Raw genomic sequence first — 27,481 nt, 5'->3', positions numbered from 1 at the left:
GAAAAACAAAAATGACAAAAAAAAACATTTCAGAAAACAAAATTAATTTCCAGGAAAAAAAGAAATATTAAAAAATGAAAACATTTCAGAAAAAAAAAATCCAGAAAAAAATGAAATATTAAAAAATGAAAAACATTTCAGAAAAAAAAATTCCAGAAAAAAATGAAATATTAAAAAATGAAAAACATTTCAGAAAAAAAAATGAAATATTCAAAAATGAAAAACATTTCAGAACACAGAATGAATTTCCAGAAAACAAAACGAAATCTTCAAAAATGAAAAACATTTCCAAACCGGAAGAGGCAGGTACTATGGGACAACGCTGATTGGATGATGATTTTTGTCAATCATTTGAACTGAAAAGTATTTTAAATGAAGCGATGACGGATTTTATCGTCCAAACAACAATGTACTATAATAATCCACGTATTTCCCATTTATATATCAAATAAAAAATGCAGCAAACTGTTAATGAACTTTAAAATTATTTTTTTAACATTTCGCCTGACACACGGTCACCCGGAAGTAGTTTGTGAGCACTTTTACTTTGAACGCTGTGCGCTAATGTCTACGGCTGCGAGGTTCACGCTGTCAATCATCTTTAGGTAAGAATCAATTCTGTGATCTTTTCTTTTGTCAGTCACATGTCTCTAAGGATGTTAATTTTAGGATGTTAAAGTGCTGCTTTGAAAAGATAATTTCTTTTTATCTTGCGCATGCGCAAAAAGAACCCGATGGAGACGAACCGTCTTCACATGATAGCCGTTCCCGTTTTCGGTGACAACATGAGAGAAAAAGCTCCGAGCCAGCCTGATTCTGTGATTTATACAGTAATTACAGTAATTATATGGCATCAGTGTTGCTAAAAGTCGACTTTAAGACTGAAATCAGTAAACAAGTTCTTATGGGAAATAATATTTAGGTGCATTGTATATTTTTGAACCATGCATATACACATATACTGAAACTTAAAAATGAACTTTAAAGTTTATAAAATACTTAATTGAATTAACATGTGATATTTCTGCAGGTGAAGTTTCTCAAAGCGAAGTTCCAGAAAGGTTTGTGCTGCAGAAGAACAGATGGCAGCTCTACATGGGAATACAAGAAGACTAAAGTCATTCATATCATTGTGCAGTGTACAGGCAAGTCACCATGATTTATGTGAAATGTAATCAATAAATATTATTTAACCTTAATATCTAATTTTTTTTTTTTAATTTCAGGTCCTTTAAACAAACGTCTTTAACCTGCTGCATAAGCCTGATTAGTTGTAAATGATGCAGTGGGGAGTGAAAAACGAAGCACAATTCCTGGCTTTAGTGTCCGGCTGATGATCTGGAAATCACATCTGAGGAATCGCATCAAACATTTGTACAACTCCAAACAACTTAATGTTCCTTTAAGCAAAACTCCAGTTTAAAATGTTCATATTAGACTTGCTTCATTTAGGAGTTTTTCCATGTTTACCATTTTAGGTTTTAAAGCTTTATTAACAAAGATGATGTTTGATTTTCAAAGCTGTTGTTTAGAAATGTTTTTTTGTCAATGAAAAAACTGAATGCTGACGTGAGGATTGTAATAATGGATATGAAAATAAACAAATTTGTTTCATAGCAATGCAGTATATTTATTGAAAACTTAACATGAATACGTTATTCAGTAACAGAAACAAAGAAACAGTTGTGGATTTTCCTTTATGGGCTTCTTCATGCAGTTAATCAAATGTTGCGCTTACATTCAGCATTTACTCAGCGTACCTGTCAGTCACATTTATTAGAGGAAAAAATGCATCTGGGAAAAGTCTGTTTGTGCTTAACAACTATATCAAAAAGAGTCATGTCAGGGAAGTTTTGTCCACATTGCTGCTCAGCATCACATCCAGAGGAAGATGCACAGGTAAGGGACCCCAGTTCCTGCTCGTACATGCTTGCAGCTTCCTCTGCACTGGACTCCAGCTCCAGCTCTTGAAATTCCTGACAGAGATAAATTAATAAATTAAAAATCCCTGACAGAAAAACATCAGCTGCCGTTCATCTTTCATTCAGGAAAAAGTTGAGTTCATCAAAATGAGGAGAAAATGGGTTAAACCAGAAATTCATTAGGGAGGGGTCAAAACACCAAACTCAGAATAAAATACATTATTTCAGTCTTATAAAAAATACATTCTAAAACAATTTGGTATTCCTCCTCTGCCTGAAAGACTAAAATGTTTTTTTTAAAGATTTATTTTACACTACAGACTTTGCCACCTTTAGTTACACACCTGGACGTGTCTGATGATGTGCACATCCAGTCATTTACTGTCATGTTTCTGTGCACTGACACACTCTAGTCTAAAGTCACAGATCTTAATAGTGTGAATAAGAAGCATTCATAAATGTTATTCTGAGACACAAACTGCTGCAGTTTACCTGACAGCTTTGCTGATTTATGCTGCTGGTACACCTGTCTGAGAATCCTGCCCACGTGACCCCCCTCTCCAGCTGATGAGGTAACCTGTCATTAACGTATGACTGAAGGATCTTGGATCTGTCTGTAAACACCCACCTAGAAATCACGTTTAACGCTACATTTATTAGATCAAACAAATGTGCCTCCACACCTTATCTGTGGATGGCGGGACTGCATTTCCTGATGTGCGCCGTCTTTAACGCCCGTTTCTTCGCAGCTGCTGCTTTAGACAGGATCCTCTCACGACATTTTGAAACATTTGTAAACCTGGTTGGTGTTGATATTTCTGCGTGCATTCTGTCATCACATCCGCTAAATATTCAAAGATTAACGTTTATGTTAACGTTTTACCGTCCCTTTCTTTGTTTACCTGCAGAACGGACGTCATCCACACAAACTACTTCCGGGTGACCGTTCTGCTTCAGACGAAATATTCAAAAAATAATTTAAACCTTCATTATCTGTTTGCTGCATTTTTGATTTAATATGTAAATGGGAAATACGGGAATTATCATGGTACATTGTTGTTTGGACGATAAAATCCGTCGTCGCTTCATTTAAAATACTTTTCAGTTCAAATGATTGACAAACATCATCATCCAATCAGCGTTGTCCCATAGTACCTGCTTCTTCCGGTTTGGAAATGTTTTTCATTTTTTAATATTTCATTTTTTTTCTGAAATGTTTTTCATTTTTTAATATTTCGTTTTGTTTTTCTGAAATGTTTTCATTTTTTTTATTTCATTTTGTTTTCTGGAAATTAATTTTTTTTCTGAAATGTTTTCATTTTGTAATATTTCTTTTTTTTCTGGAAATTAATTTTGTTTTCTGAAATCTTTTTTTCTTTTTTTTCTTTTTTCTTTTTTATGTTTTGGTTTCTGAAATTTTGTTTTGTTTTCTAAAATGTAATACGCTTTTTAAATTGTTGCTGTGATCTTAAAAATGTTTTTGTATCGAGTGATTTGTTGAATGGTTTGCACTTCAGGGCCACCGTAAGATTTTAATGCAAAACACAATTTGTTTCTCATAATGTTTAAACTTAACCGTTTAAATTGTTTGTCATCTTCGCAACAGGAACAACTTTAGCTTTAAAATAATTACCATTTCATGACACAATCTCGTCATTCTGTTTTTACTTTTTTTTTCTCAAAAGCAAAAAAGGAAGTATCTTTATTTGGGCTCATTTAAATTGGATTGGGATTTAAATAGAACATTCTAAAGAAAGTGCTACCTAAGTTTGGGATATCTTTTAGACTGGCATCTGTACGTGTGAAAACAATAAGTAAAAGCACGGATGCAGAAGCTTCAATCCTGCTTCATTAATGCAGTTTTTCTTTGAATAGTTCCACTTTTTACTTGTATGTCCCTTTTGAGTGAATCTGGGAGTAAAAGGCAAAGCAGCTGGAGACTTTAAGAGAATCTGATTCAATTTATAAAAAAATAAAACAAACTCACACTTATTCATGTGGTGAATGTTAAGTGTTGCTTACTCAAAATACTCAGCCTCTGAACATTTTCCAAGGTACTCTTGGCATAATTTTTGCATTAAAGCATCCCGACAATTAAAAAGAAGCTGTGAAATATCAAACCAGTCAAAACAAGTTGACATTTATACATTATTTTTCTTTTCAACCACCAAAACACATTTCAATCATTTCCAATGGTTCACATAGATGTGTCCAATATCAGTGATTTGTTTCATATTTTAAATCATAATCCCTGTTTTTCTGAAATAATATCGTTTCCACTGGAGGCTGACTCCATTCTGATGCCAGCATGCTGTCACTTCTTTTCCTTTTCTTTCAAGAACAAAACCTCCTCCCCACAGAAGCTGAACAGGCAGCATTTCTCTGTGATCAGCAGTGGAATGAGTCATGCTGAATGAAGTTATGGGGCCACTTGTGATTATTGTTGAGCTCCATCAAAGCATCTTCAATCATTGTTGTGCAGTTGCTTCCAGGTCTAGAAGCAGAGGCCAGCAGTGGCCACAGAGGATGATTAACATGCTCATTACCGCCCCCCTCAGTGTGTCTCATTGTCCACAAGAGGTCAGACATTTACAGCAGAAGTCATAAATAGTGCAGTAAAAGCTCACACCTTTTGCCAGCAGCCAAAATATCAAGATAACTGAACTAATAAGTATTTTTAAGTGTTTTTTTATTATTATTACATTGCAACGTTTGTGGGTAAAAACTAAATAAATGAAGCTAAATTTTAAATATTTTTCCTAATTAAAGTGTTTATTGTTGGGTTTATTTTTTACTGTTATTTTCACATTTTGTTTCCTCTTTCGCAGGGGTTGTCACGTGTTCGTTTCCATGGGTTTGAGGACGGGCCCTGCAGCCTTGCTCATGAGCAAAGTTGTTGTCCCGCCTCTTGCCTCCTCAGATCGATGTCCGGATCCAGAGTGCGCCGTGAGCGCGTCCGTCCCGTCCGGTTCTGCGGATGATCATGCTGCGCCAGTGCGCCTGCAGAGCATGGACACCGGAGCGCAGGCGCTTTGAAACTCTCTGAGAAACTCAACAAAAACTCTTCTAATTTTGTTTTTTGTGGTCACTTCTCCGTTTTTTTTTTGCCATTTTTCCCTTCAAACCAGGGGATATTTGAGTGTCTCAAACTTCTTTTTAACGCTTTGTTGGATTTACTCCTACAGCAGTAATGGCCACTGCCAGGCTTGATTATGTGGCTCCGTGGTGGACCTACTGGCTGCACAATTTCCCACACTTCAACTTCTCCCTTCTGTCGGTCGACAGCACTTTCAAACCGGAGGATGGCAGCTACCAGCAGGTTGGTAACGACAGCAGGCAGCAGGTCTCCTGGCTGAAAGGTGCCTTCATTAGTTTTTCCAGAGACGCACAAGAGAACGTCACTGAACAGACAGCGCGTTTCAATCCACTTAGTGAAGTTAAAGGACGAGTGATTTGAAAGAAATTGATCATTTTCTGAAATCTTTTTTAATGCATCTTTTCTCTTTAAAACTTAAACCCTTTAAAGCATTTGGTTCTAATAACAGGAAGTAAAAACTCACATGATATTTAACACGTGACTTGTAGTAATCCCACCATGAAGTATTCAGTTAATTGAAAACGTAGTCGTTTGTGCTTGAGTTTGAAATATTAGTTACTCTTTAAGATATGACTGTAGTGATTGGTGGTCGGATCGATTTGCTTTTATTTTTAAAAGATACTCCAAACCAGTAGCAGTTTTTGATTGATATTTTGAATATCTTAAATGCAATTTTAGAAAACATTACCCCTTTTTTTTTGACAGAATTCAATTAAAATTTCCCTCCCAGTAATATTTTTTAGATCCCTCTACGCATCAAGACAAAATTAAATGGTCATCCCTTTCAAAATAAAACAACCCTTAAGTGTTTTTTTTTTTGCAAATAGTTCTGGTAGTGTTTTCCATTTCTGAGCCTCCCTTTATGCAATGTTTTTAATACAGAAACACAACTAGAAAGTTCATCATTTCCCCAGACTTCATTTCCACCGCCATGTCGTTGTCATCATTTGGAGATGGCAGATGACTGCAGGTAACAGAACAGTTAAACAGGAGGGATGATGGAAGTCAAGGCTGGGAGCTCAAGCATAGTGGTAGCTATAGTTTTCCATCTGCCATCTTAGCCCTGACATATGTATTCAATGTCTTTTATTTCCCACTTACTTAAAAATGAATCAAAATAATATCTCAAAACTGTTTTATAAGTGCATGACGTCACCCAGTTTGCACAAATGTGAGGAAGGTTCATGTCACACTGAGCCTCACATTCCGTCTCTTATGTTCAACATACATGAGCAACACCCCGCAATGCACTTCAAATTCTTTTTGCATATTTACTGCCTACATATAACCAAGGACAGTAACATAAACTCCCCAAAACATATCAACAAGACTTAAGAGGTTTTGTATGGAGGAACATGGCTCTTTTGACTCCTGTTTCTTTCATTAATTTATACATAGTCTTAAGATCCTTTTATTTTAAGCTCCTCAATGTGGTCCTTTCTTCTTTTACCAAGGTCCATCATTTAATTTCAGCACTGGCGCAGGAGCTTACTCACAAAAACCGGTAGATTGTAGGACTGACGTCTCAGACCTGAAAATAACTCGCTCTTTATTTGACTTGGTGATCCTTTAAGGAGAAGCAATGATTGCAGATGTAATCCTTAATGTGTGCCTTTTACTCTCAAATGGAATTTATCAGGGACACCTAAGCCAGTTTTTTTAGGACTATAAAAGATCTATACATCCATCTCTTTCCTTGTGCCAGTACTGTCAATAAAACCAGAGGTCTTTTGATGTCTAATTGCTGAAGGATTGATTGAAGGTCATTGTTCCAGTGGATTCCCTTGGACCAGACTACAACTTCAGACTCCACGTAAACAGCAAATCATGGGATTAGGACTTTGATCATCATTGTACTTTTAGGTGGAGGGTGTTTGTGTGTTAACAGGTCACGGATGTGTTTGGTATTTAAAATTCGGTTTGGTTAATGTTCACGGCTTTGGTTCAAAACTGGACGTGACTTTGAAGGAGGATCTCAAGCAACGTAGCTCAAACAGAATATTAGATCACAGATGAGGTTTTGAAATGGTTTTGCTGATCAGTGAGAAATATGGAGTTTATGCAGCCGATGGACTCTAAAAGTCTTAAATCAGATGATCTGCACATAAAGTTTAAGTGTTACTCCAATGAAGTTTATATCAATAAGTAGTGTCAGATTATGTTGTTTCAAGATGAGTTCCAATGTTTGACAGAGGTTTGATGACTGATTGATTGTTTAATGGATTTAGTGTCACAAATGTGAGCTGGTGTGTGTTTATTGTCCAAAAACTTGTTTTGGACTTTTTTCCCCATTGGCTTCAGAAGTTTTACAAACTTGAGAATTACAAGACTCAATAAAAGGCACTAAGTCACATGAGTCTCTTAAAGCCTTAACAGATTTTTTTTTTAAATTGTAGCCCTTAAACCACAAACAAGCAGATTTCCTTCTGTTTGTTTCAGTTCTAGGCAACAGTTAGCAGCTATGATGTTGATGTTTAGGACATGACTTGTTTAATAGAACACAAGCATCCCTGAATGCTTGTGTTGTTTAAAATGAGATGCATGGTGATGTCTGCATGCCTGGAAGCCCACATCCTCTCCACTAAATTTTTCTGACAAACCCTCAACTTGCTTCTCAGGATAAGAAAACATCTTGATTAGAACGTCATCATGTTTTTCTCTTTTTATTTCCTCTATCCATTCTTTTTACCCAGTCTTTGGTACTTCTCGCATGCCTTGGAGCGGTTGGTCTTGGCTTGAGTTTGCTGTTTCTGGGAGGGTTTCTGGTGTGCTTGTGCTGCTGCCGCAGGAATCTGGATGAAGATGCCAAAAGGCCCAACACCTGCTGCATCACATGGGTTGCTATCATTACAGGCCTCATAACATGGTAAGTTAAGGCTGCAAGTTATTTTGATGTCATTTTGTTTTCAGAAATTAACAGTGTTTTTTTCAGTGACTATGACACAGGGTATCATCTTTTGATGTATTTTAAAGCGTTCCCAGCCGTCTTTTAATTATGATGATGTCATTTTTAGCCAAAATAATTTTTTTTTAAAACGGTCATATTCTAGGTCATAATTTCTGCCGAGCGGCAGTAGTCTCTTAGAAATCCGCCTCTGAGTTGGGACCATTGATGTGGTGTAAGCCTGCCCCTACTTCCCGCCATCCATTAATTTACAATCTCTTCTGCTAGCGTACAGCCCCTCCCACCACCGACCTAACATTAGCAGTGCAACAAATATTGGAGCTATCCAGCCGTACAGTTTTGAGCCAGCTGCCAGCTTGGACAAGGAAGACGAAGGCGTACGTGGATCTGGTCATCTACAAGGGGATGCATCAGAATGGAGCGAAGCAGAGAGCTTGTGGCTTGCTGTATTAGTTTTTACATCACACCTTGAGGCTTTTTCCAACTATTCTTGTTTCCGCTCCTGATTCACAGTGATTTGAATACAGAAATACTCAAAAATGCAAATGTCTAAGCTTAATTTTCTTTATAAATGTCCTCCATCATGGGAAAAATGCCCCAGGAACATGTTAAAAACACCAAAAACATCATTTTCCTTGTAGTGGGTCTTTATATGTTAAGATTAGAAAAAATGGACTTGGATTTCTTAAGACAACCAGACTTTGCAGGTTAATCTAGAAGACGTTTTGCTGATCATCACAGTTGCTTTGTTGAGAGGTTTCTCAAATTTGAGTCAGATGGCTTCTAACCATCTTTCCTCTGCCCCTTACATGCAGGTTCTTCTGTGCTGTGCCACCCTTTTAGAGGAGGTGTTTTTCAGTTTTCCCAATATACAATGTTCCTGACTGCTCTGGATGGCATAGACCACACTTCTCCCTGTTTGCTTTGTCTTTGGTTTGGATCAGATTTTGTCTCAGTACCTTGTTGGGTTTCAAATGATCAGGGATGTTGTGTTTGTTGAAGATTCCTCTGACTTTCTTTGTTGTAAATGGACACATAAGGGAGGAGAATGTTATTTTTCTTGGCTCAGTCCTGCAACTTCTCTTCATTGGACACTCCTGCTACACACCAATAATAAACCACTGGTGAGCGCCTCCACCAAGTCCCCCAGCATTTAACAGGACATTAGCCAACCATTCTAATAAATATTAGGTCTCTAACATTTGCCCTTGCTCAAATAATATCTAGCTATTTAACATGTTTTGCCACATCTTTAAAGTAATCAGCGTTTAAATTACTTGGATTCCCCCTCAGTTGCAAAAGTCCACAAGTCAATTGAACATAATCTGAATCTGGACTTGAACGACTTTCAGACTTAATAAATTCCATGTTTTTGTGTTTTTAACATTAAGCTAAAAAAAATGTCTGAGTATTTTTTTTTCAAATCTTTGTGAATCAGGAGCAGATGAAAAAAATTCAAATTGAAATAGATTGTATTTGTGACGTAAAACTACAAAGGGCGGGTCGCAAGCTCCCGGCTCCACTCCATTCTAACGCATCCTCTTGCAGACAAAGAGATCCATGTACGTCTTTTTTTTTTCTTGTCTGAGCTGGCATCTGAATCAAATCTGTAGGACTGGATGACTCCAATATTGCTCGCCATTTTTGAAGCCCCTGTCATGTTAGGTCAGCCTTTTGAGGGGCTGTAAGCTATCGGGTGAACACATTAATGGAGACCTCAGTTACGGGTGACGGGAAGGGCAAATTTCTAGTGATCAACTGCTGCTCTGTGGTGTTTAATTCATAACTAAAACACCACTGGGAAAACCTTTAGAATAGATCAAAAGATGATTGCAGTGGTACTTTAAGTTCAACACGGCAGACAAAGATGAATCCACTAAAAATGTAAAAGAAATGAGGATGGGAAGAAACTTAGTTTAGAAATGCAAAAGCAGACCAGTTAATAAACAATTTCAAAGTATTTTTAAAACTGCTAGGATTTTTCTCTGCACCTATTAATAATACTAAAACAACTTGCGTGCTAGTTTTTGATACTAAAGCCTCAAACCTGCTCTAACTGTGATGGCACGGCGCTGCACTCGACATGTCCTCACAGATTGACACTGATATTTGTGTTGTCACTGTGTCAAAACCACACAACACCTGCTCCAGCCAGTTATGTGTCACAGCATTTGTTAGCGTGTCAAGGCATTTGTCAGATTTCTTACGTGCTGTGTTTGCAAGTTTCTCAGGAAGTTACTCTGACACATTCAGATTACATTTGATGGTGCCAGTCTACATCTCAGCAAGTTTGGTAATGACTTGAGAGGAGAAAGTGTAAACATACTTGTGCGTCAATGAAAACTCTGGAGCACTTTATTATCAGACGGTGTTGAAAAGATTTTGACCTAAAATAAATGTCAAAAATTGTTAAATTTTCTCAATCCTTATCATTATTTTAGCTCAGAGCCGTCTGAAACTATCCTGTCCCAAACACTATATAAAAGAGGTTTTATTTTCTGTATTAGATTAGATGTTAAAAGGTAAGAAAATATCCCTTTTTTAATAATAAAAGTGTCTCAAGTGGAGCTGTCATGTTTGTAATAGTACACAAAATTATTAAACCAAGTGATCTCCAGAGGATTTTAGTGTGCCATTCCCCGAACATTTGCTCTGCTTAGTTAATTTAAATATCCTTCTTAACCAGAATGTTCCCGTCTTCCAAATCCTCTAATTTCATTTTTTATTTACGGCCTGTTTATGAACCGAGCGTAAAAACTTGTGAGAGGCATTCTGAAGGCTCCCAGAGAAACTTAGTAAAATATGACTGTACTTTTGTTTATGATTTAATACAAAAAATTGTCCTGAAATGTAATAGAACAAATTAATCCCTAAAAAGCCTTGATTGAATTTATGCGCTGATCCACTTAACTTGTGCCAGTGTTGCTCTTTAACTTTGTTAGCTCCCTTTATCCATCCAAACCACAGCTGCAGCACAAGAGGCTTGGTGTAATGTTAAGTGACTGGGCATGACGGTGTAACATATTAAAGTCTTGACCTTAATATGTAAAGTGCTTGTGATGATTTACCTTAACTTTTGCCTCTATGCAAAAAGAAAAAAAAGTGCTTATAAATAGCTGAAAATGCTTTTTACCTATAGATCTCATCACTCAGTGGACTAAGAAAGAATATTTTCAGAGAAATAACTAATTTGTTAACACTGTTCTCATTACTGAAACATTTTGGTTTGATCTGGAGTTTATTTCACACTTTTGGATAGAAATTCTATTAAAAATAATCATTAAACAGAATTCCAGTAAATCAAAATTACCAAGTACAGACCTGTGTACAAGAAAAGTGAAATCCCAAAAAGCAGAAGTGGGAATCACAGTTTTTTTTTATAAAGAATTTGACGGTAAAAGCCCAACAAAAGATGCTGTACCTGCAGGCTTCCAGCCACACAAAAGTTCCCTGTTACTCCTCTGCCAGAGCTGTTGGCACCAATATAAGCAGGAGACGAAACATGAAGGACTTCAAGGAAAAGGGGAATACAAGTAATCTTCTGAAAGTTAAACAGGCTTTTTGGCAGCAATGTACTGCATTAACTGAGCAAAAATACTTGCAAAGACTGGAATGAAGTCCAAGCTCAAGCAGTGGCAGGAATGAGAGGAGGGGTTACTGTTAACCAGCAGAACATATTTCCTTTTATGTAGTCATAAGCAGATGATTACAGAGCAGAGAATTCTACATGGAAAATTAATGCAATTTTAAAGATGATCCACCTTAAGTTGATGCTACAGAAAGCTTGGAACATCTAACAGCCTTTTGTCACGCAAAATAAGAATCCGTTGGTCAGAAGAATTGCGATCTGGAGCTTCTTTGTGGAACAAAAGAGCATCGGTATGGCATGCAACAAATACACGGAACTGTTTAGAACACAGAAAAGTTTCTTTAACATTTTTTTCTTTGAGGGGTTTTTCACAGAATACTAAGTTTGACTCCCAGAAAAGAACCTTTGTCCTTGATGAGCTTGTTAACGTCTGTATCCTGCAGCACATTACCGCATAGAAGTTGAAACTGCCCTGCAATGAGGAATAAAACAGCTCTTGTAGGATTCTTCTGCTTCCTGATAAACAGTCTTGGTTCTTTCCCAAAGCCAATGAAAATGGCGCCCACTTTAATTTTGAAAACACAAACTTTAGAGCTGAGGATAAAGCTTCAAAAATCTCTGCCATAGTTTTGGACTTCTGGTGAATTTGACCCTGGTGGGCTGGAAGCTTGTTCTGTTAATGCTCAATAAAATCCTACAAGACTTTTTCCCACCAGTCAATGCAGTAGAGTCCAGGTAGACTGAATGTAAGTGAGGGTCCTTAATTGTTAAGAAATTCAATGCACATTTGTATGCTTTGTATTTGTAATTTTACACTCCCACAGTCCATCAGAAGAGAATCCAGTAACTACGGTTACTGGGTTAAGATGTTGAAACTTAAATATAAAGGAAATGGGGAAAAAATAAGCCTTTCACACATAAAACATAGACTGTACACCAAAGTTTGGATTTCTCTATTTTAATCGCATTTTATCTTTAGGATTTTAGATCATCAATTAAATTAGTTTTAGAAGAAAATCATTCCTATTGTCACTGCATAAACTTGTACTGGCTTTTGTCTTCTCTCTGGCTTAAGATTGGTAATTTACCCCAATACTCCTGTTTATTTGTTTACTTTTTTACTGCTTGTTCTTGAAGTTAGTAATGGATGTGTACAGCTATACCAGCTGTACCAATTTTGCTGAAAGTGACCCTGTTATCTTTCTCAGTTAAAGCTGTCGCACTCTGATGTGACAAATCCATATCCCTGTGCTCACATCCAAGGAGAACCTCGAGATGATATGGTTCAACTGAAACGCATCAAGAATAAAAAGCCAAATTCTGGTTTGTCGCCAAATTTTAACAACAAAGATGTGTTTTTGTACTTTGATACAATCTCCAAAAAAAGTGGTTTATGGAACGCTTTGAGTAGTTTTTTCTTTAAATCAATTATATTTGCAGCTTGAAAGTAGGGAGAAAAGAGTGCAGCAATCCTGTTTTACTCAGGCTGGAGCATCTATCGTTTTTTTCGTTTTCTTTTTCAAAACAGTGGAAAACTTTGTAGTCCGTATTTACAGAGCTTTCCACTGTGTGATCTCTCATTCCTTCCTTTATTCTGTTTGTTTCTTTCACAGCTGCAAATAGCTTTTTGCACAGCTACAAAAAAAAGCACTTAATGGCGTGAGTGACCTGTGATGTTCTGTCTCATTTCTGTTTCATTAGCTGCTCTTTATTATTGCTGATGGCACTTTAACATCAATTACATTCACTGCTGAGGAAGATTTGGCCTCGGTTTAATGAAGGAAAGGCTGGCACAGATCTGTTTGAGCTCAGATATCCTTAAACTTCATTTAAAACTTGCAATTTTTTGATGTAATAACCCAATTTTATTTAAGAATCACTGATGCAATTTTAGTTTTGCTTCAACTTGATAGTATATAATATGTTTCTAGTAGCTTTGCTATTGTTACAGTGAAGGCAGTTGATACAGAGGGAACAGAAAGTACTTTTTAGCGTTCCAAGATATAAAAAAAAAAAGACGCACAAAGGAATTCCCAATTCCAGCCCCAACCAAAAACATGTCTCATTTCAACTGCAGTTAGACTTTTTTGATGTAGGATAAAAAACATGCCAGCCAGCCCACTGATAGACTGCCACTCAGTTATTATTTTTCCCTGCTGGTGTGCACACACACGACTGCTAGCCTCCTTTATTTTTGCAAAAAAAAAAAAAACGAAACAACAAAATAAGATTGGGAATTGCATGAGGTATTTCAATTGAATTTACTCATTTCTTTTGAGTGAGCTTTTTTTTTTTTTTTTGAAGGAACCTTGTTAAATAAACATTTGCAACCAAATAATGAAGCTTCTAAATTGTGCACTGCTTGATGTAGAAGAGCAGTGACTTCCAGGGTCAGGGGACTAATCTTCCATTTCAGTGAGACTCAAAAACACTCCCGCAGGAGCTCAGTGGGGTGAGAGGTGCTTTCTGGCAGTCTGTGGGGTTGCTTGACCTTGAATTAGATCAAAAGTTAAAACTTCATCTTGGCACTGCATATTGTTAACTTTTTTTTTGTAATACACAAAATGTGCTGAGGCATTGATCAATAGATTGAAAGATCTCGAACTCTTCAGGGGAAATATGAGTGCCAGGTTTTTCAAAAACTAGAATGACCCATGTTTTTTTTTTTTGCCTCTCACTCTTTGTAGTTGCAAATAAGCATATTCAAAATGACACAAAGAAACCAAAAACGTGATAGTTTATTGATTTGTTTGCGTTGAAACTCTCCTTTTCACAGTTCCGCTGTGGGAGTGGGTTTCTATGGGAACAGTGAGACCAATGATGGGGTGTACCAGCTGACCTACTCACTCTACAATGCCAATCACACACTGGAAAGCATCGACAATATGGTGAGACCTGCAGACCGACATGATCAAAATTCAGGATTGTTTTTTAAAATCATGTTTGGTGTCTAAACCAGCATTGCATAGTGAACAGCTGACTTAGATTGTGTTGAATTCTAGTTTTCTTTATGTTTCATGTGAACTGAAGTTCACAGAGTTGATGCAAATCCATCCACTGTGATTTTTTTCTTTTTTACTATTCTTTGCAACCAACACCTTTTATTTCACTTTTAATGTTAATTACACACTCACGTTTGTAGGTTGCTAATTTAACCCACACATACAGGATGGCGCAAACATGCCACTAAATTTTTTTTTTTTTTCAAATTTTGTCACATGACATATTTGAACATTTAGATTAGTGAACTCTATACAAAGCATTTTATAATGAGCTATATTAAATGCAAAGAAGAATATTTTTTGCTTCTCTTTGTCTGTGTAGAAGTCATAATGACGGATTATGACACCATCTGTTATCCTGCCATCCTGTCGTGTAATTCAATCAAGTGTACAGGAATACAATAAATTACATTATCAACATAGTTGGATAAAACGAGCTCTGGCATTTGAGCTGACACTATTTGAGTGTTTCTCAGTTAATTGTTGCTGTTCTGTTACAGAGTGTACCTGAGATGTGCTGCCAAGTATTTTACAAAAATAAAAAAACACAACATGAATTGTTCAATTCTGCCTTTTTTTTCAATTTACAGTTCTGAGGTTTTAAAAACACGTTTCTCCGCATGTGCTTATCAAACACTTTTACCTGAACTCATTGTGAGCAAATCCGTGGAAAACTGAGCCCTAAGGTTGGATCAAATATGAACGCAGTTATTTATCTGTTTCTAATTGTCCTAAAGTCTTGGTAATAGCAGAAGCATGATCCTCACATGGCTGCTGACTCTCTCCTTTCAAAAGCTATGATTTACAGCTAGCAGACGACAGGCCTCCTCCTCTGTTCGTGGGGTGTTCATCTGTCTCAAAGCAGCACCTCACTGCAGGAGGGGTGGTGGGGGGAATCTGTCTCCACTTTTTGTCACAGTGAGGGTATTTAGGTGACTGCTGTCTGAGGATTTGTAAATAGGGATTATTTCTGTGGAACTCCTGACCTGCATTCAGAGAAGTTATTTCGGGAGGCTTAGGGGCAGGAGGGATGGGAAAGAGGAAGGAGAGTAAGAACACAGCCTTGGAAGAAGCAATAATCACAATGAGCAAGAAGAGGATTAACCCCCATCTGCTGTGCATTAATGGATGTTAAGCCTCTCCTCTTCCCATTTCGTGAAGTCATCCTATCTTGGCTGCACATGTGTGTGTTTGTGTGCATCGCAGGATCCCACAGCCACTTAAAACGCTGACATGCGCACCGGCTGTAATAATGTATGGAGCTATTTCCCCCCATGAAGTGCTGTCTCAACGAGGAGATTTAGATTTATTTGATACCCTGTTTTGGATTGACTGGGACAGAAATCCATACTTACAGACTCCTGCAGATAATCACTATGTTTATGATTAACACTAATGGTCACTTTCAAATCCCAGATAGCTGGTATTTATAGGGGAAAAAACAACAACAAAATACAACACATAGAGTGTGCCAACTTTGGGTTGTGGATGGGAAAGCACGATTTGAGGAAAACTTGCAATATGCGAAATTGCTGATCAGTATTGTGATGACGATATGACTTGCGATACATGAATAGGTAGCAAAACTGAAAGCGTCATTTCAATTTCATTGCAACAGTTTTATTTAAATAAAAGTCAACATAAATTAAAATATTCTCGGAAGGACCCACGTCTACATAGGAGTATGGCGTCCATCATAAAAGGGCTCCATCCGATTGGTCAACGACATGAAGGGGTCCATCTGATTGTTCAAATCTGTAAAATGTTCATTTTGATTTTTTGAATACTTCAAGCTGCCATGAGATAGTAGTAGCATTTGTATACACATTAAAGGTACCCTTTATTGCAGTTTTTTGCCATAAGTCTATTACACAGGCTGATATTGTGATAACGATAAATTTACAATGTATTGTGCAGGCCAAGTTTTAGAGTCAATTGGACTTTGCCGTGATTCCACCGCCTTTCTGTGAAGAGTTTTAATTTGATCCTTGGGCTTGATGGATACCATGGATGCATCAGTAGAGTACTTTCTCCCCTGAGATCCAAAGGCTTTATCATGTGCAAAATCATGGCTTGATGTAACGTATTCCACTCACAGAGCTGATGACTTGGCAGGCAGACAATCCTGTGAAGCTGAAGCTCCTTTTGTCTCTTTATCTTGTAAATGCTCTCATCCCTTTTTCTGCCCTGTGCTTGTTAACTTTGTTTTTAAGTAATCAGTGGTAGTTCTCCTAAATGTACGTATTCAAAGGTACAAAAAAATACTAACTTGTAGCCAGATAAATCAACCACTCTCTTTGGTATGGACTCTGGTTAAGTGAGTGGTTCTGTCACACCATTTGACTGTAAATATATATATTTTTTTAAAGTGTCCTCTCATCGGAAAAATATGCCCACAGCAGATGATCAGGTGTCACGGAGGGAAATATTGGATGAAGAGGGCTGTGCTCGCTTTGCTGTCAAAGAGAGCTTGTGATATACATTTTTTTCAACATTGTTTTCAGTGTTCAGGTACTAGTATTAAAAGCCCTTTGCTGTTGCCAGAAAATAATGGGTGAGAGAATGCTGAAATCACACCATATCAAAGTGTGCGCTTCCTATTTCTCTTTCATACAGAGCCTCCTCCTCCAAATTGAAAGCTGCTCGGTGATTCTTTGAACAAAATGATTGCTATTTTCTGGATCATGTATCAGTTCTCTTCAAGGATATCATTTCTCACATTTTTTTGTGGTCTCTATTAATTTTCAAGTGCTGTGATCATTTCTATATTGTTTTACTCTTACTGTTGAAGGGGAAAATCTATGCAGAGCAGTTCAGCTGCATGTCAAATGGTGTTTTGAAGAGAACCCCTGTGAGTCCCACTTTGCAAGGAGAGAATCCGCTTCATGACCTGGTTTTCTGTAAAATAGAACTTTAATCCATTGTAAAGGAAGTCGGAACAGTGGAGATTAGAGAACCGTGGATCACCCGTTGCCCCGAGCTGATGGATTCTGTTTCTCAAAGCCAGGCAGACTGGCGTGCAGATAAGATTCGGGGAGTTGTGGCACAAACTGTGATGGATGATGAACGTAGGGGCGGGAAGTGAGAAGAGTTTACTGGCAATCACTCGACCCTATGGAATTGCTCGAGTAGAGGAAGAGCCCGTATCAGGGCTGCATCTTTGCATGCATACTTATTCTCTGGCCTCACTTAGGGAACATCTATGGCACCACCCGCTAAAATTTAATCAAGAGCATGACGTTTTTGAGGCGTCAGATGCCGTGTCAAAAAGACAGACTTTCATTTTGTGGGTAATTTTATAGTGAAGCACGGAACACTTAAAAACATGTTTTACAGTCGTTTAAGTACTTTAAATGATTAAGGTTGAGAATTAGAGGACGTTTTTAAAATGATATAGAAATGAAAACATTTTTGGAGAAGTACTTCTGTTTCCCACCCTGTGTTAATGCTAGTAACTCATCATTGTTCTCTGTCTGTCTGTTTAGATGTGTTTGATAGTGAATATGAGATTAAAAGAAAAAAATTAAAAGAAAAGAAAAAAAAGAAAAGCAGAAAAAGATTACCATATTTTTTAACTATATATTATTGTATTTACTATAACAAGACAGTAGTCAGTGGGACAAAGTTCATTAAATAAGCTACCTGCCGATCATAAATCTTTGCAAATTGGATCTCTAATGAAACAAATATTATTACTTATTTTCTTATTGACGCCACCTTGAGTTTCTTGAAAGTTCTCTTGAAACCATTCTGAGCTTTCATGCCTTTCTGCTCCAAAGCCATTTTTGCCTTTTTTTTGGGAGTCAGAGGTCGCGGTTTATCTGCAACCTGCCCTCAGTGGTCTTTGGTCGGGCGGCCGTGGTGCAGCGGTAGGGCGATGATCGCATGATTGCAGGTTCGATTCCCCGCTTGCACGCCCATGAGTCGAAGTGTCCTTGGGCAAGACACTGAACCCCACCTTGCCTCTGGTGGGAGGCGGGCGCCTGTGTTTGGCAGCCACCAGTGTGTTTCACACCAGTGTGTGAATGTGTGTTTGACTGGGTGAATGGGTCTGTGAATGTAAAGCGCTTTGTCTTTGTAATAATTTAGAGATGGAAAAAGACTTTCAGTTTAATTTTTTGCCACAGTTTTGTAAAAGAATTGGAAGGAAATTAAACTCTCGAAGGTGGAGTGATGTGACCAAAGTGACCCTTTGCTAGTTGGTTGGTAGGGAGTTCAAATCCTGTGCTCCACAATCAGTGTCCTTGGGCAGGGCCCTTAAATCTATTGAATAAAAATGTAAGAAACATTTGGGTAAAAGTATCTTTTAAACTGAATTCTTGTTTGCAGTCATAAATCAATATCTAAATAATTGGATCTACCCACATCCATTTGCTTTGGACCATTTTTAAACTAATTGGTAAATAATGCATAATAAAGTCATTGTTATGATCAGTGTGAGCAGGGGGGGGCGTGGCTGACTTTTTCCCTGGTGCCTCCCTACATGGCACACCTGATCGTCATCTCATCAATGTCTTTAAATGCCTGAGCCTGTTGCTTCTCCCTGCCGGATTATCACTTTTCCATTGCTCCAAGTATCTGTGGTTTTCTAGTCTAGCTCCCTGTTTCAGCTGCCTGTCTAATTCTGTTCCTTTTCCTGTGAGGAATAAACTGTTAAACCGCCCTCGGAGTCAGATTCTGCTGTGGGGTCCTACCACTCACCATAACAGTCATGGTTCTTTAATTTTGAAAAGAAAACATTTTGTGACACTAATCTCAACTTAAACTTGAAACTTTAAACAAACATAGCATAATCTAAAATATACCTAGAACCAAAGAACTCCTTCTAAACATAAAAACCCGAAAGTTGAATCTGAAACGTGAAGAACATAAAAGTGAAAAGACAGGAGATCTGACATGGATTGACTGAAACTGTTTTGGTTCAAAGTAAATGATTTAAAGCTGAATTAGTGTCTTTAATGTTTGAACCTATATGTGCAAGTTGTATATTATATAGAAATCTCCTTAGTCAAATAAAAAAGTCTTTAAAAAGCAACATTCAATATCCAACTCAACAGCATAGAGAAACATCAAGCTGAATTGAATTTTTTTCAGCTTCCTTTTTTATGCGCATGTTGCAACTTTATAAATGTTTACTGAATTATATAAAACTTATTTTAAAAATGAAGCAAGTGTACATTTAAAAAGAGATGTCAGACTTTTTCCCAGCAGTTGTGAAAGCATCACTGACAAAAACGGTTTGATTGCCGCTGCCTTTTATTTGAGCAGCAAATACTGACATCCTGGTGTCGCTGGCCTTCAGAGAGCATGAACCATGTTGAAAAAAATTATTGCTTTTTTTTTGAGTAACAGATTTGGTGACAGGGTAGCCTCTATGTTGACATTTGTAGAGCATAAGTGTCCCGTCAGTGTCACTTTTAGAAAATTCTTATCAGCTTCTGGTGTTCATTCTCTGATGTTTAGATGGACACGACTGTAGTGTATTTTCTAGATGTAGTAGATTCTGTTGATCCACTTATGTTGCTGGTATTAAATGTTTTATATCTAACAGAAAAGTTAAATGTTTACTTTTTTCTAACTTCTTTTCTCTGGCTGTGTTCCCACTGTCAGAGTGATAACAGGTCTCCTGGGTGTTGCTATTCCTCACTATCTTTGGATGGAAGAAGTAGCTACTTCAAGTGAACAAGTTATTGTCTCCTCAAGAGAACTCCTTTACTTCCTTTCTAACTTTGATTCTACAGGATAACATTTTTTATTTATTTGGCTTTTTAAAAGATTTATTGTTGTTTCACTGATCTCCTTTGCTGTTCAACCAAACCCAATTTTTCACCTCCTTGGAACTTTGGAAATCTTTCTTGGTATTTATTTGGGTCTTTTTTTTTTTTTAAATATATATAAACTATTTAATATTAAAAGTGTTTTCTCTTTCTTTTTTTTTTTTTTTTAGGTTGCGACATCTCGGGGGAATGTGGAAACAGGAGTCAAACAGCACCTGGAACGCCTGGATGAGATCTTCGCTACCAAGCCGGAGTACCTTCAAGCTCTGCGCTTCATGCAGCTGATGATGGGAAACATCATCCGTGAACTGGCTGCTCTGCCAGACATCAACAAAACTAAGGTTGACTTGGCGGCTGTTGCAGATCAAACGACTTTTGCTGAATATTATAGGTAGGTGGAGCCTCCACCATCCCCCTGAACTGATCTTTCTTCCATTTGTGAGCGTAAACATGCTGCTCAGACAAGGGCGACAGCTGATCCAGATCAGGCACAGAGCAGATGGGACTTTATTGATCCCCTCTCTGGATGAAAGACCGGAAAAAGCGGTTTTCTTCTGATTGCTAAATAAAATGAAAGCTGAGACTGAGCTCATTTTCCACTGTGCACTTCTAACAAATTTGCCCTCACAGACCATTATGCATAGCAAAGTGTTCTTTGACCATAAAGAGCCTAGCTGTCTTGCACTCCACGATTTCAGATAAAGTGACAGTTTGCAAAGAAAACGTTTCAGAATCTGATATGGATAGGGAGAAAAAACAAATTATTAAATAAAAAGTCTTTCTTCCAAGAGGGAAAAAAATGGCAGTCTCAGAGGTTCAAAAAGGTGCTGCATTAAATTATAACTTACAGTGCCTGTGAAATGCAATTAAATGTTGCTTTCCGCACTGCAACCCTTATCATCCGTTCTCTCCTAAGGTTTGCAACCTGTTAGTTGGTGCAGTCTTGGAATCATTTTCACTGACTTGCTGTGCACATGCAAGATTTGGCTTGTGTGTACCCTCTGGGTTTGTGTGGCAGAAAAACAGTGTTAATCAGGAAGCAGAGGCTTATCTGGATGCTCGTGTGAGTAAATGTCATCCCGTGATTTTCATACCTCAACAGTTATCCTCACAGAATTGTAGAAATTCAGATTCTGAACTTTAATGTCTGTAGTTTTTTTTTGTATAAGAAAAAAATCAAATTTACTTAGTTATTACGCCTCATTATAGGGATCTTTTAAAAATACCTTCAAAGATCATAGGAAATAATAGACTTTTGTTCTTTGTGTAAGCTGTCTACATTTGCATATTTACACAATTTTCTCTACAGAACTCACTAATATCTGAATCTCCTGGGATGTCAAAGTACATATAGGCCCTATTACACCACTTGCAGTGTAATCACATCCATGGCTCCACATGGGACGCAGTGTTCCTTCCATTCTGACACCAGATCTTCTCTTGGAATACAGTTGTCCTGTACTGATCCCCTGGGTACTTGCTTGGTTTTATGTAACTATTGAACAGCCTGCAGCAAGGCTTTATTGATAAACTGAAAATGTTACATCCAATCCTGAGTCATTTGATCACAGCTACATCTTTTTTCTTCTTTTACTTTTATGTTTTTCTGTGTTTTCTGCTTTTGTGCTTCTGTATTTCTTTTGATGAGGTAGATGAGGTAGATTTGTCTTTTGTGAGAGGATAGACCACTGTTTATAAGTCTATAAAAATAGCTTTTCATGATCGGAGGTAAATGGTATTTTCCACTGACCACAGAGAAGATTTAACACTATGCTGCAAGTTTACTTAAACTATGTCTTTGCATGTTTTTGTACTTTTTTTTTCTGATTTGACACCATGCTGTTGGTTTATGGTGAGATTAAAATGATTGGGTTCATCGAAACGCACAAGTCCTGAATGGACAAAAGCAATCTCTGTGAAGGACACTTTCAGAAGGACATTAAAAATGAATGTGAATGGATTGGTAATGTTGAATTATTAAGTCCAACAAGGAGGACATTACCTGAATTTGCCAAACTCTAAGAAGGAGACACGAATGACAAAATACGATCCAACAGTTCTGTGCGTGTGCAGGACTGTTATCAGTAAGTCAAAGTCATTAAATTGTTACTCCTCTGTCCTTTTTTATAGATGGCTGATTTATCTTCTGCTGCTGATTCTGGATCTGATCATTTGCTTGGCCATGTGCTTAGGGATGGCTAAGCACTCCCAGTATCTGCTGATCACGTGAGTTACCTGAGTGTGTGTACAGAGGCACGCACTATTTTAAAACTAAAATAGTGTTGGAGACTGGCGGATCTTTGGTCAGCTTCTCTGACACTATACACTCTGAGGCTATGCATTAAATTTGCAAATAGCACCATTTGGTTGGAAAATAACTTTGGATTCTGAAAATCTGAAAGCAGAGAAAGAATGTGGAAGAACAGTTGGTTCAAGACATTCTAAGCACCATCTCAGACTTGCACCAAACAAGCTCACAATCAGACTCTCCATCCCATTTGCCCAGTCCAGTGCAAGTGATGTGTCAGTGTTAGCAGATGATGCTCTGGATTGCTCCTCACATCCCTCTCTAATGGGCCTCACTAATGCCTATTGATCCCTTAAGTAGGATAAGTCTGCTCCCTTAGCTAATTATTAAGTGCTCTCAGACGGCTTTATTGGTGCTTTCAAGAAGGTCCGAGGAGCAAGTTGAGGAGCAAAGCCCTCTTCGGCCTTTTAACATCCATCATGGAGTCCTTTTTCTTCCTCTTTTCAGATGATTTATCTGCCTCCAAGTCATAAAACAAAATGAAGGGCACAATAAGGAATGTTTAAAATTCCCTTGGATGATGGTCATTTTTTAAAGAATTATTTTTTTGTGCAACCCCTACAATGTCAAAGCCTTGGTGGGTTTGTCCCCCTTTGAAAAAAAGCTCAGTTATAGGAGTTCTTGCGTATGCCTGTGGTTTTTTTTGTGCCAACGGTTTGCTGAGATTGATAAATTAAATTAGACATCTGGAATCCACCAAGTGGAAGACTGTTACAAGCAAAATATATGGAAACCCTCCAAACCTTAGCTTTGAACTTAGGAAAGTCATTGTTCATTCTCTTCTCAGGCACAGCTTTGACAGAGACTACTAGTACTAAGCAAAATCCTCTGTTAATTTGCCCCAATCCCTGTTCTTATAACATGCAATTCCCTCCTATTTATGTATGCCATTTGAGCAAGAGACACAAATTCCAAACAAAAGCTTTGATAAATAAACAAACTGCAATGAAAAAAAAAAAGATTCAATCCAAAGAAGTGCTGACTAGTCAGTTTTTTTGCCCCCATTGCCACCTAACCCCCTCTCCACCACTCCTTGCTTCTATTCCCTCCAGGATCATGGGCTTTGTTTTACTGTCTTTGGTGCTAAGCTGGGCCTCCCTGGGGACTGGCACCGCTACAGCTGTGGTGAGTAAACAATATCTGGTGTTATTATTTATTTGTGCAAAAAAGTCATTGTGCACACCCACTTATATATAGCAGTTACTTAGTATTCTATTTGTGTGTCTTCTGCCATTCTTCTGGTCTCCTCTATTGTGAGCTCGTGGATGAGCATTTTTTTTTTTTTTTTTTTTTTTTTTTTTTTTTTTAACTTGTCCTGTCCAACAGCTAGGCAAACAGATGAGAGCTGAGGGCCTCTTGTGTTGGACATATTTTATTCTAACAAGAGGGGTTATTGAGCATGAGCATTGAGCATTGAGCATTTTTTTTAAGGTTTTAGTGATGCTTGCATGTGTATAGTTTGCAGTAAGCTCTTTTCAAAGAACATTCATGCAGTAAAGCTGATCACACAGTTCCAGTATTTTAGGCTCAGAAAACCTTAAAGACACACTCCGATGAAAACTGTGTTTTTGACATGTTCTTGTGGCATTTTTCCCATGATAAAGGACATATAAAAGTTAAGTTTAAAAACGCATTTCTGAGTATTTCTTTATTTAAATCATTGGGAATCAAGAGCAGTAAAAAAAAATGCAGTTTTAAAAAGAGCTTACTTGTCATGTGGAAAATACACTGGGTGGGCCACAACTTCCTGCTCTGCTTCATTCTGGTGCGTCCACTTGTAGACATTTTTGGTTTAAGTAACGAGCTCAAAAAATCTTTAAATATTCAAGAAAATGTATAAAGAAATTCTTATTTCAGGATATGAAGATAAGAGGATTTAAGGATCAACAGGTGTTTGAATAATTCCAAATACATGTGTGAACTTGATTGTGGTGAAATAATCAAAGATCTTTTAATCACAACTACTGAGTGTTACATTGTAATGTGCAATAATGAATACTGAAAGGTTTGAATTACAACCAATAAGCTATTGATTTTGTTTACTTGATCTGCAATGTGTAGCAATAATTTCTGGTTTAATGTTATCATGTGTTCTAATGATAATCTATTAGTATTACATATCTGTACCGTTACTGTTTACTGAAATCATGATGGAATGTTTCCGAAGATCATCAATCATTACTAGGCACTGGATTTTGTTACTTCAAGAGAATCTATCTGATCAGAACTGGATTTAAAATACTGTAAAACTATTAGATGAATGAACTCAGTAGGGGTGGGATTATATAAGCTTGCTTCTTCCCACTCCTTTTCAAGCAATAAATCAAACTCTACTTATACTTTAGTTAATGATCACTGTGTTTAATTAAGCAAATGTGATTTCAGTGACAAATTTTTTTTGGGTTTTCTGTCTTTTTAATCTATGCATTTCATCATTTCTGTAATGAGTTTGATAAATATGTGTAAATTCTTTATTGCTTTGACTACAATGCTTGAAATAAATCAATAAATCAAATCAATAAATCAAACAGCTGGAATTTGGCTCAAAACCGTACAACTGGATAGCTCCAATATTGCTAGATAATTTTGTTGCCCCGGTAATGCTAGGTAGGGGGTGTGAGGGGCTGTAGGCTAGCGAGACATAATGTAAACAGATGGATGACGGGAAATGGAAGCGGGCTCACTTTGTCAACAGTTCCGCCAACAACTCAAAGGCGAATTTCTAATGAACTTCTGCCACTCTGGGGAAGACAATGACACAGGTTTTTGGCTAAAAACAATATGATCATTTCTAAAAGACCACTGGGAACACTTTGAAACGAGATCAATGATGGTTTGAGTTGGACGAATACACTGTATTCTTTTATACTCTGTATTTTTTGTGGAGTATCTGTCCTTTCAGGCATGCATTGTTTCTCTGAAAGATTGTTCCATCCTTATGACCACATACTCATCTGGGCTTAATGTGTTGAACAGTGTCGAGATTGGAGACGCTGTCGGGGGTCCAGAAAATAGCCCTTTCCTCCATATCTCATGTCCGCTGCGGCCTCTCTTATCTCCCCTCTCCCTGTTGGGAAACCTCACATCTATGGATTATTTTATTGGATTTGATACAATGATGGTGAAATGCACAGGCTCACAGTCAATGTTTCTATAGCCTTTGGCTTATTTGGCATATTGCAGGCCAACATTACTGCCACTGCAACCCTAAGACATTACTGGTGATAGAATTGATTATCAAAAGTTTTTCTGTTGCATTCCAGGTGAGCTGATGCAAATCTGTGCAGTAATTATCCCTCAGATCATCTGCACTCTCTTAACTAAGATGGTCTGATTCATTACATGAGGACTCAATCAGTTAATAAGTTTGCTGGTGCTCCACATGATGTCCTATATCAAAGACCGGGTGCAGAATGTGGAACAGAACGAGAAAGTTCACTTGTTGCGATTGTGCATCATTATAAGAAGAAGGTGAGCAAAAATGTGGGGAATTCTGAGAGGAATAGTGATGACAGGGGTGTCCTAGAAAATACTCTGAGAATTTATGCATATTTGATGAGACAGGGCATAAACAAAATGTCCCTGCCTGTTTAATGAGATGGAGATGAATGCTTAACATCCTAACAGATCCTGGTTTGTCTGTTTTTTTGTTTATTTTTAATATGATGGATGCTCTTAACACAAGAGCAAGACAGGACAGTCACATGTAATTGATGAAAGTTCAAGATAGATTTACAGCAACATCTGTTTATGTCACTATAAACCATGCTCTATTTTAACTAGATTAAACTTGGGTTCTGTTTGTTCTCAAGAAAGTTTTGGCTTGAAAACAGAAATCATCTGCTTAGCCAACTTGGAAAGTGTCCTCCTGTAGCAGTGTTGATGGGGAGCAATCTTGGTTCATAAAGCCCTGTAGTTAAATAAAAACGGAGAGATTTATACTTAATCTTATTAAATGGCACGTACACAAGTTTTGATTTTAGTTTTAATTATTAAAAAAAACTTTTATCTAGTTGTCAGCAGTTTTTATGTTTTTGGGTTAATGCCCTGTCCCTGGCTCGATATCAGTGTCCCCAGAATAGCTAACCTGTTGGGGAATAATGTCTCTACCCTGATTTCCTCCCACATGACTAAACTTTGGACATTTTCTCTAAGAGAGATCCCAACATCTGAAACTCTAGATACTTCTTGGGAAAGTGACTTATTTCTTCTTGAGATGAGTATACCATCTATTTCCTGTTGGGAAAACATAGCCTCAGACTTGGAGGAGCTGATTCTCATCCTGGCAGCTAGAAATCATCACTAAAAGAAGCCAGAGGAACCATGCCGTTCCTATAAAGCTCCCAAAGCCAAACCCTTTTATCATTTGGCTGTTCCAAGGAGTGATGCCCACAATGGTTCTGAACAGAGTCTCTGACAAAGGGCAGGCCCTGGCAGGGCCCACCTCTCTCCGGAAATTAAACCAGACTCCTCTGATTGTGTAGTGATAGATTGGTTCCCATTTGTTCTCGTGTGGGCTATACTCCCAGAGCACCGCAACCTTAACCCTTTTGATACAGTAGCAAAATCTAATGATAGTCTAATAATTTTTTATCTTTGGTTTTTGCAAACTCATGACAATCAGTTATATTTTTGCATTTTTTTGGTTAATCCAAACATTTCTATTCTGTTAATTTTAGGATGTGTGCATATTAAAGAAAGGCAAAGCAAGTCATAATCCTTGATACTCCAACATTACATAAAACCTTATGTAAATAACTAAAGCAATACTCACTTAAAGTATTAGAACAGCAAATGCGCAGTAAAACACTAAATCGCCTGTGTTTTTGGCATCTGGAAATTTGCTATGATAATCCCATATTATTTACTTATTGTTGTGTG

The 27,481-nt window shown here is 37.5% G+C and overlaps 1 protein-coding gene and 2 long non-coding RNA genes across 3 annotated transcripts in view; 2 read left to right on the top strand and 1 right to left on the bottom strand.

Annotated features, from left to right (window-relative positions):
* The first annotated feature begins 472 nt into the window (after positions 1-472).
* LOC144994156 (uncharacterized) lies at positions 473-1,616 on the top strand. Its single transcript, XR_013657582.1, has 3 exons — positions 473-605; positions 1,031-1,145; positions 1,227-1,616. It is a non-coding gene; the product is annotated as an uncharacterized LOC144994156 (long non-coding RNA).
* Positions 1,606-2,798, bottom strand: LOC144994157 (uncharacterized). Its single transcript, XR_013657583.1, has 2 exons — positions 2,606-2,798; positions 1,606-1,976 (listed from the first exon to the last, which is right to left on the bottom strand). It is a non-coding gene; the product is annotated as an uncharacterized LOC144994157 (long non-coding RNA).
* A 1,952-nt stretch (positions 2,799-4,750) lies between these two features.
* The window catches only part of LOC101168119 (protein tweety homolog 2-like), a 29,724-nt gene continuing 6,993 nt past the window's right edge, over positions 4,751-27,481 (top strand). Inside the window, exons 1-6 of the mRNA XM_004071399.5 lie at positions 4,751-5,241; positions 7,713-7,885; positions 14,290-14,401; positions 20,463-20,683; positions 22,423-22,518; positions 23,653-23,725. Coding sequence (XP_004071447.1) covers positions 5,113-5,241; positions 7,713-7,885; positions 14,290-14,401; positions 20,463-20,683; positions 22,423-22,518; positions 23,653-23,725 — 804 coding nt within the window. The 5' untranslated portion in view covers positions 4,751-5,112. The remainder of the gene's footprint in view (positions 5,242-7,712; positions 7,886-14,289; positions 14,402-20,462; positions 20,684-22,422; positions 22,519-23,652; positions 23,726-27,481) is intronic.

This window comes from Oryzias latipes, chromosome 8, assembly GCF_053564925.1.
Source record: "Oryzias latipes strain Hd-rR chromosome 8, Olatipes_Hd-rR_3.1".
NCBI lineage: Eukaryota > Metazoa > Chordata > Actinopteri > Beloniformes > Adrianichthyidae > Oryzias > Oryzias latipes.
The sequence above is the reverse complement of the archived record's forward strand: the minus strand, read 5'-3'. Positions and strand labels throughout refer to the sequence as shown.